The 9,099-nt window shown below is 38.2% G+C and overlaps 1 protein-coding gene across 1 annotated transcript; it reads left to right on the top strand.

Moving 5' to 3' along the window:
• The first annotated feature begins 340 nt into the window (after positions 1-340).
• Positions 341-7,013, top strand: LOC137936742 (DEAD-box ATP-dependent RNA helicase 37-like). Its single transcript, XM_068781602.1, has 7 exons — positions 341-515; positions 754-1,715; positions 1,805-1,888; positions 3,000-3,242; positions 3,740-3,907; positions 4,086-4,199; positions 5,906-7,013. The coding sequence occupies exons 2-7, from the start codon at positions 960-962 to the stop codon at positions 6,428-6,430; spliced, it is 1,890 nt and encodes a 629-aa protein (XP_068637703.1). The 5' UTR covers positions 341-515; positions 754-959; the 3' UTR covers positions 6,431-7,013.
• Positions 7,014-9,099: the final 2,086 nt, after the last annotated feature.

The following is a 9,099-nucleotide window of genomic DNA, read 5'->3' as shown; positions in this document are numbered from 1 at the left end:
GGGGGCGCGAGTATAGTGGAGAAGTCGATACAGGGGAATTCGAAAGGAGTCGTACGAAATTCAAGTCCCACAGACCGCTGGCTTCTTCAAAGTTGAAAGCGCGCCGCGCCGTTTTTTTGCGTCGAGGGCCGTATTTTAGCTGTTCCGCGGGAGGGTGTTTTGGTAATTACGTCTACCTCAAATTTTATGTGTTTTTGTACGAACTAGAACACAAGTTACAAACAAAGCCCATATTTTCACGTTAGGCCGTCGATGGCGGCAGTTTGAGACCTCTCGTCTATTTATGACGTCAGCCCCAGTTTCGTACGGACGCCTTCTTTGCGCGATCTACTATCATTGAAACAGGGTGAGAACAGGGGAGAGATAAAACCAACCTTTGTGGAAAAAGAGGAGAAAAGCAAGGGGATCAAAGATATTTTTGTGTCGGGCCGCACGCTAGAGCGAGATTTTGTCTGCAACTTCTTAGGGTTTCTTAACACCGATTCGTAGCCTATCTGCTGCATGTTCTCTATCAGGTTTTCTTTCCACCTTACGCCCCTTCTTCTCTCTTTTATATCATCGCCGTATTTTGTATGCTGGTCTTTTTTTTTCTCTTCTTGCTTTCGTCTTATTATTTTGGATATAGTTTCTCTTGGTTCGATTTCTTTCTCTCTCTCTCTCTCTCTCTCTCCTTTTCTCCCTCTGCCTCTATCTTGGGACGTTTTGGAAGTTCTTATTGATTATTTGCTGAGATCGAGGATTTGGTGCTTTCAGGCGTTTTACCCAAGGCTGTATATCTGGATTATCTCGAAAATATACAGGACACTTTAGATTGCTGCGATTTTTCTTTGATTGTGCTGTTTATGGTGGACAAGCTTAGGTTTTTTAATTCGGCGGCAAGTGCTAGATTTTTGTGTGCTTTTCTGGATCAGAAGCAGCATCTAGGGTTTGTGGGATAGCAGAACAGTGCAATCTTAATTATGCGAACTTCCTGGGCAGATTCTGTAGCGAATTCAGCAGCTGAAAACACAGCTGCTGGTTCTTCTGCCAATAACGGACTTTCAGGTGGCGCAACTCTCCCTGCACGATCTTCTTACGTGCCCCCGCACCTTCGCAACCGCCCTCCCTCGTCTGAGTCCGCTGCACCCGCAGCTAACGACGTTTTATCTGGTGGCACTCGATCTTCCTCCGATGCTCCTCCAGCTGGACCTCGTTGGGGAGGTCCTAGTCGTGATTTTGGTAGGCCTGGTTACGGTGGACGTGGTGGCAGTGCTGGTGGTTGGGGCACTAGAGGTGGTGACTGGGATCGCGGTAGGGAACGTGAAGTCAATCCATTCGAAAATGATGATGACACTGAGATTGAATTTGGTGAACAGGAAAATACAGGGATTAATTTTGATGCTTATGAGGATATTCCAGTAGAGACTAGTGGGGATAATGTACCCCCGCCAGTAAATACTTTTGCTGAGATTGATCTGGGGGAAGCGCTTAATCTAAATATACGGAGATGTAAGTATGTGAGACCAACTCCTGTCCAGCGCCATGCTATCCCTATCTCTCTTGGAGGTCGGGACCTGATGGCTTGTGCACAGACTGGGTCGGGTAAAACAGCTGCGTTCTGTTTTCCTATTATAAGTGGTATTATGAAGGGTCAGTTTGCTCAGAGGCCAAGGGGGGCTCGGACTGCCTACCCATTTGCTCTCATTCTCTCTCCTACTCGGGAGCTCTCTTGCCAGGTAGGTATCATATAATGAACCTTTGGTTTAATGATCTTTCTTCACATGTTGTTTCTAAGTAATTATGACTTTTTGGCATTTGATTCTAGATACACGAGGAAGCTAGAAAATTTGCTTACCAAACTGGCGTCAAGGTGGTTGTAGCTTATGGAGGGGCTCCAATTAATCAACAGGTTTGGAATCATTTAGTTAGTTTCCCATAGTCTCATTTGGTTTTTCATTAGTTATTTTTTTATTAACTTGTTTCCAGTAATTTATCTTAGTTTGTTTCTACTGCTGTCCATTAGATTTCTAATGTCGGTTTTAAGAATTAAAAGCTTTTCAGGGTCTAACTGTCTTGAAAAATCCAAATTTTCAAATAAATCTTGCAATTTTATTATTTTTGGAAACATTGTAGTTTGCCTAGACACTTCCTTTATTTGGTTGTTGATGAAAATATAGTCCTCATATTCATCATCCACTTTAAGTTTCCGATTTTAATTCGTGAGTTATTTTCACTGTCCTGTAAAAATATTTTAAAGTCTTGGGTCCAACTCTCACCAGGGTATGGTCTGTACTTTCTTCTTGTGTTTGTGTGCATAGTCAACATTAAAAAAGAGTTCTTGACATTTTGTGCTTCAAGTGAGCCCTGGAACTTTTATACACTCTGATGCTGACTAAGCTTTTGTTATTGCGGTCTTGGTGAGAGCAATTGTTATCAACACTTTGTGGTGCTTATTGAATTTGTCCACAGCTAATATTTTCTGACTCTACTATGATAAACTCTTAGAAGTAATTTTCTTAATGTTTTATTCTTTTTATCTGTTTTGCAGATGCAATATTACATTTTCTTTTTATTCAAAAAAATATTTCATGATTTGTTTTCTGTACTTTCTTAAGATAATTAATTCCATTAACCTGGTGAAGGGGTTTTCATATTTTTTATTTCTCCTGTTTCATCAATATTTTGTTCAATCATAAGTAATGTCTGAAAAGCTGCTTCCGTTATGGATTACCATGAAACTATTATATTGCTGTTTTGAGGACCTGATGGACTATTTTATGTAAGTTCTTGGCCATATGAGAGGGATTGCTATTCTTGGTTTCTGTTTTTTTCTCTTTCTCTCATCATCTGCTTGAATTAGTTTACTGTAAACTGCATTTCCCTTCATGTGTTCATCCAGTGGTCGGAAGTGACTATGCACTTGTTGAATGTATTTTTCTTTTAAGTGTTATTCACTGTCAATTGTTTGTAACTATTTAATCTTCATACTCTAATTGAAAATTGCATTGTACTATTGGTAGCTGCGAGACCTGGAGAGGGGTGTTGATATACTTGTTGCAACTCCTGGACGACTGGTAGATTTATTGGAGAGGGCTAGAGTGTCATTGCAAATGGTTAGGTATTTGGCTCTTGATGAGGCTGACCGGATGCTGGACATGGGGTTTGAACCACAAATTCGGAAGATTGTGGAACAGATGGACATGCCTCAGCGAGGTGTGAGGCAGACAATGCTATTCAGTGCCACCTTCCCGAAGGAAATTCAGGTTTGTTTGATTACTGCAGGAGTCGGTTAAAAATTTTCTTGGACTATTTGAAATTTCTTTTATCAGTTATCTACTGAGCAAATGTTAGGAAGATCTTTGTATGCACTATACCACATACTTCACATGTTTCTATTGTGCTATGAAATCCTTTTAGTTAGTTGGGGCTTTTCCTGCTTGGTTTGTTTGAGCTGTGTTGTTCCTTGGTAGAAATTCGACTATGTATTTGATGTGCTTGAATTTCTTTGAATCTAATAACAGTCAAAACTATTTGTGAACGGGTCCTTGCTCTCGACTATTCCATGTACATAGGTAGGTTTTATATTATCTTGACAGATTAGATGCACTTTCTTCTCCATTTTTTGTTTTCTTGTATTTCTTTCATATATGTGATCTTTTGTTTGAGTTTTTGCTCCAGTTAAGTTGAAACTCTAAACTTGCAACTCTGCTGTTCTTAAATTTCAAGCATCTTTATAATGCTGATGGTTTTCCACATGCAGAGATTGGCTTCTGATTTTCTTTCAACTTACATATTTCTGGCGGTGGGTAGAGTTGGCTCAAGCACTGATTTGATTGTTCAAAGGGTTGAATTTGTCCATGAATCGGACAAAAGAAGCCATCTCATGGATCTTCTACATGCTCAAAGAGCAAATGGGGCCCACGGAAAGGTACTAGGATTGATTTATATTGTTTTAGGAATAAGTTATTGTGAAGTTCTGTCGCTTGCAAAGATGTTTCCTAATTTTCATTGGATTTAATGATTTGTTTGGAATAACAGTTTATTTATTTTCATTTCTTTTGGATATAGATTCTTGTATATAATCACTTCATGTTTTTGTCATTCAGCAAGCTCTGACTTTGGTGTTTGTGGAGACGAAGAAAGGAGCTGATTCCTTGGAGCACTGGTTGTGTATGAATGGCTTTCCTGCCACAACCATCCATGGTGACAGGACACAACAGGTAATTTGAAAACTTCCTAGTTACAATTCTGCAAGATATTTCTTTTCTTTCCTCGTTTCCTGCTTTGCCTTTGCATGCTTATCCCGTTTTAAGAGTGTTAGTACAGTTAGTTTTCTTTGTTGAATAGATAATATGAAAGTTTCACACAGAAATAGGTTGGAAGCTAGCATAGTTGTCGAGGTGGAAGATGATGAGATGTGAGAAGGGATGGGAAAGTATGAATGAAGGGGAAGGGGTTATCAGATTACACCCTGACACATGTCTCCATTTGTCTGCCGCAATCTATTCTTGTTACTATGAGAAGGAAGAAATGTAACAAAAGAGTTATCTTCATTTTGCATTGACATATATTGTTAGTAAATGTCTTTTGGTATCATAATCTCTTGAGTACTTTTCCCATTGAGAAGAAGAGAGAAGGGGGGCTTTGGTGATTGCTCAATTTTTTTTTCTTGTGTACTAGGATTGTTTTTCTTAAATCTTTTCCGAGAGAGATAGACACTAACGTGTTTTTGCGGATTTCAGCTGTAATTGTTTATGCTTCTCCAAATATAAATAAAGGTTGTCATTGAGAGAAGAATCTCACCATGAGAGGCTAAGGATCACCTTCTTCTATTTATTATGTTCAATTAATAGTTTTAAGTGTTTAGATTTGTCCTTTGGTTGCAAAATAAATGCTATCAGGATTTCTTATTGGATTGCGCCATTTGGCTCAATGGTCACACTGTTTGTTTTGGGGTTTATTTTTAATTAATATTTCTTAAAAGAACGTTAAAGAAAGTCTAAGAAGAAAGAATAATATGGATTTTTCCCTGAATAAGTCTCTATCCATGACGGAGTGCGCTTTAAATAACCATCATATTTATTACCTAAAGAAGTAAATACTTACTGATGGATGCTCTTAAGTAGGTTTTGAAGAAAAAAAAGGCAGATTGACTGTTAGATGAATATTTATGTTTGTGCATTTGGAGGGATGTGTTCAAGGTCTTCCAGTTGTCGAAGTTTGTTGTTGCTATTTGTAAAGTTGCTTTTGGTGTTTTTCCTCGTATTCAACAGTTGATAGAAAAAATTGGAATATTTTTGGTGTTAATAAATTGAACTTAGGATATATGGTGTGTGGGATCTTTTTGCGATTTAGATGAAGCAAATGACTCAATAGTTATTACAGAGTCTTTCTATTATATTTATTGTATTTACTCTTTGGGCCCCTGTTGTACCCTCTCCTCTTAGTCATTACATAGTTAACAATCTTGCATTGTTAGTGACTTTGATTTGCTTTTGTGTATATTATTGTTTGAATCTTTGTGAAAAAGTAAATGTCACGTCTTAATGTTTTTAAGACAATTTTTTGGGGAACAATTGAAAGCATGTTCATTTTTTTTTAAGCACAAATATATTGTAAACTTTAAATGCATGTTAAGTTGACAAAAGATTATATTCTTTCTAAGCATAGGTAATGAGACCTGATAAAACAAAATAAACTTATTGGTGGATAAGTTCAAAAAATAGGACATCAGATAGGATGTTGACTTAGTTTGGCCTACTTTAATGTAAAATAAAAAAATTTGGGGTTCAATTACAACTCAGTACATGTGTTATTGTTCAAGCATTCATATACTTGCACACCCTCTCTCCCCCTATAGAGTGGTTTAGAAGCATATCTTACCATTGAGCTTAACCAATTAACGAAATGGCTGTTCAACTTTCAGGAAAGAGAACAAGCATTAAGGTCCTTCAAGAGTGGCACGACCCCAATCCTTGTGGCCACAGATGTGGCTGCACGTGGTCTTGACATCCCCCATGTTGCCCATGTGGTCAACTTTGATCTCCCTAATGATATTGATGACTATGTCCACCGAATTGGACGGACAGGTCGTGCCGGAAAGTCTGGGCTTGCCACTGCATTCTTCAATGAAAATAATTCCTCCTTGGCCAGGCCCCTGGCAGAACTGATGCAGGAATCAAACCAGGAGGTACCTGCTTGGCTGTCTCGTTATGCAGCTCGTTCTGTGTATGGTGGCGGGGGCCGAAACCGTCGATCTGGTGGGGGGCGCTTTGGGGGCCGGGATTTCCGTAGGGATGGTGCTTTCAGTAGAGGAAGTGGGTCAGATTACTATGGTGGAGGCAACAGTGGTGGAGGCTATGGATCTTCTGGCTATGGTGGTGGTGGTGGTGGTGGATATGGTCCAGGTGGTGGTGGATATGGTCCAGGTGTTACTAGTGCATGGGACTGAAGTCCCCTCTTTTTACTGGACCTCTTTTTTTAATGATATAAGTTTTGATAGGGATCCACTTTTATTTTTCATAGGTTTATAGGATATTCTTCTTTCCATGGCTTTTGAACGTTGAAGTCTTTTGGTTCTCCCGCTGTTGAAAGGTCACAGATTGTTGGAGGGTGCTGTAGAGTTAACTGCCAACAACTAGCACTACCACCAATTGTTAGGGGGGGGGAGGGGGGGTTGGATATAGATGTTTTCTTGTTACTTTCACCGCCGCTAGCAGCAGTACAGAAGTGGAGAAGGTTGTGTGAAGGTGGTGGTGTCGGTGAACTAACATATTAGGTTCTTTTTTTTTTTTTTTTTTTTTTTTGGGAGGGTGTCCAAATTTTGGTGGTGGTTCTTATGGAATATGTGAGGGTATTTTTTTTCTGTTTGTTACACTCGAGGCATATTCGTTTCTACCTAATTAAATGGTGGGGAGAGTCATGTAAGGCTGGTGGTTTTTTACAATTTTCTTTGTTTATGGAGTTGTTGTAAAATACTGGTTAATTATAGGAAATAAATTCTCAGCTCAAAGGAGAGGTATTCCTCTTTGCTACTTGCTACAAGTGACAAAGGTACAAACCTGAAGTTGCGAGATGTGGGCACGTTCCGTTGAATTGCGTAATGTGCTGCAAATAATTTAGTTTTCTTATGGAACTTTCAGTGAGGAAGCCAGAGGAAGGATTTTGCTCAATCAGATTTATGGCTAAGCCTTTTAGGGTGGGCAGTCCCTCTCCAAGAGAATATTAGCAAATATCATGCGTCTCTCGTTAGTTATCTGAATGAGATGTTGTAGGACAGTTGCGGTAGCAGGTTTGGCCTATGGATGACGGCAGTCGCTTGAATTGTCCGGCAAAATATTAGACGTTGGAAGCTACTGGTAGCAGTCACGGTGTCTAGTGCTCACGAATTGATGAAGCCCACTCTGAAAACAGCTGATGAAGTTGGAAATGGGAAGATCTGATTTTTTTACGTATCGTTTTTAATGGAAAAGAAATAGAATCAAAATTATTATTTGATTTAGTATTTGAGTAATTTTATTTAGTTAACTCTTTAGTGTTTATCAAATGAAACAAAAATAGGTAAAGGTTGTCAGACTAAATCCGATTATTATATATAAGAGTAGTTTAGTAAATTTTTGTTTAAATCTATGCATGTTTGAGATAAAATGATTATTCAAGTGTTTTTTTTAAGGATTTTAAAATATTTTTAATGATTTTATACATCATTATTTTTAGGCTTTGTGTATACAATCATATGTTATGAATTTATAATGTATTAGTATTTTATTTATTTACATGATTATCCCCTATACTTTATAAAAAAAAACAAGGCAATTAACTTATTTCCTATGTTGATATACTATGATATAACATACCGAATAATTTATATACAAACAAAACACTATGTGGAATAGCTATTGATAGTGATTGTCTCTAGATTCTCGTTCTATCTGGTTTGATGATAACAAATGAACTTGATTGTGTACTTGAGAAAGGTGGTGAGAAAATATTATTATATGGCCCTCGAACAAAGTTTCTCAATCGAGCAAGAAATGCTAGATGAAGGTGCTAGTGACAAGTTCAAACAGAGTTGGTTGGACAAGAAATGTCTAAAGGAGATTACTAGGACATAGTTATTTGAACAAACCCAATTGTTCCAATAAGATTTGTCTACAATAAGGCATTAGAGTAAGGTTGATCAAATAAGATATGTCGACACGTTGATTGACCAAATTCCTAAACAATTTGGTGTTTGGAAAAGCCGACCTCCAAGGAGCTAAATATGTTTGTACTACTACTTTGTCATTTCTTTGTCTATGACTTTTTTCCATCTTGGATTTTGTAGAGCCTCCTGATAAGATTGATGAATAACAACAGAAGAAATAGAGGCAAAAAACTGACAACACTATGGTGATAACCAATGGGTTGATAAAAAATAAGCAATGGGGTAAGAGGTAGAAGGTTGGGTGTAGGCTCTAGGTTTTTTTATGAAGAGCAATAGGCAGAAATAGGAGGTGGAGAAGAAAAGCTTACCTCAAAGGAATTTGGAGACTCCATAAGTGTAGTGTCGGCCGATGTTTCAGGGGGCGGGGTAGGTACATCAATACGGCCATGAGTTTCGGAGTTATCAATTGTCACAATAGGTTTAAAAAACTCATTAACTGCAGAAAGACCAGGTGGGGCACTGGTGAATGGATAAAAGGGTTGGGCCTCAAGGAATGTGACATCCTTAGAAACAAACAATTTATTAATAGATGGATTGTAATGCACATATCATTTATGAGTACGAGAGTACCCAAAAAATACATTTAATTGCCTTGGGATCCAATTTAGTACTATATGGAGAAGCATTATGAACAAAACAACTACACCCAAAAACTCTCAAAGGAAAGAGAAAATAGCTTATCACCAGAAAAAGTAAGAATATGGTGTACGATTACAAAACACAAGGTAACCTATTAATAAGATAATAGGCTGTGTGGATGGCATGGGGCCAGTAGAAGTGAGGCGCATACAAATGATGGAGTAGAGCTCGAGAAACCACAAAGTGTCTATTTTTCCTTTCAGTGACACCATTTTGTTGTGGTGTGTAGACACAAAAGATTTGAGGAATTATGCCTTTTCCTTGGCAAACAAATT

The sequence above is a fragment of the Aristolochia californica genome, unplaced genomic scaffold (genome assembly GCF_029961685.1).
Source record: "Aristolochia californica isolate CCGP_79_NKW_82.1479 unplaced genomic scaffold, dmAriCali1.0.hap1 SCAF_7, whole genome shotgun sequence".
NCBI classification, from domain to species: domain Eukaryota; kingdom Viridiplantae; phylum Streptophyta; class Magnoliopsida; order Piperales; family Aristolochiaceae; genus Aristolochia; species Aristolochia californica.
The sequence above is the reverse complement of the archived record's forward strand: the minus strand, read 5'-3'. Positions and strand labels throughout refer to the sequence as shown.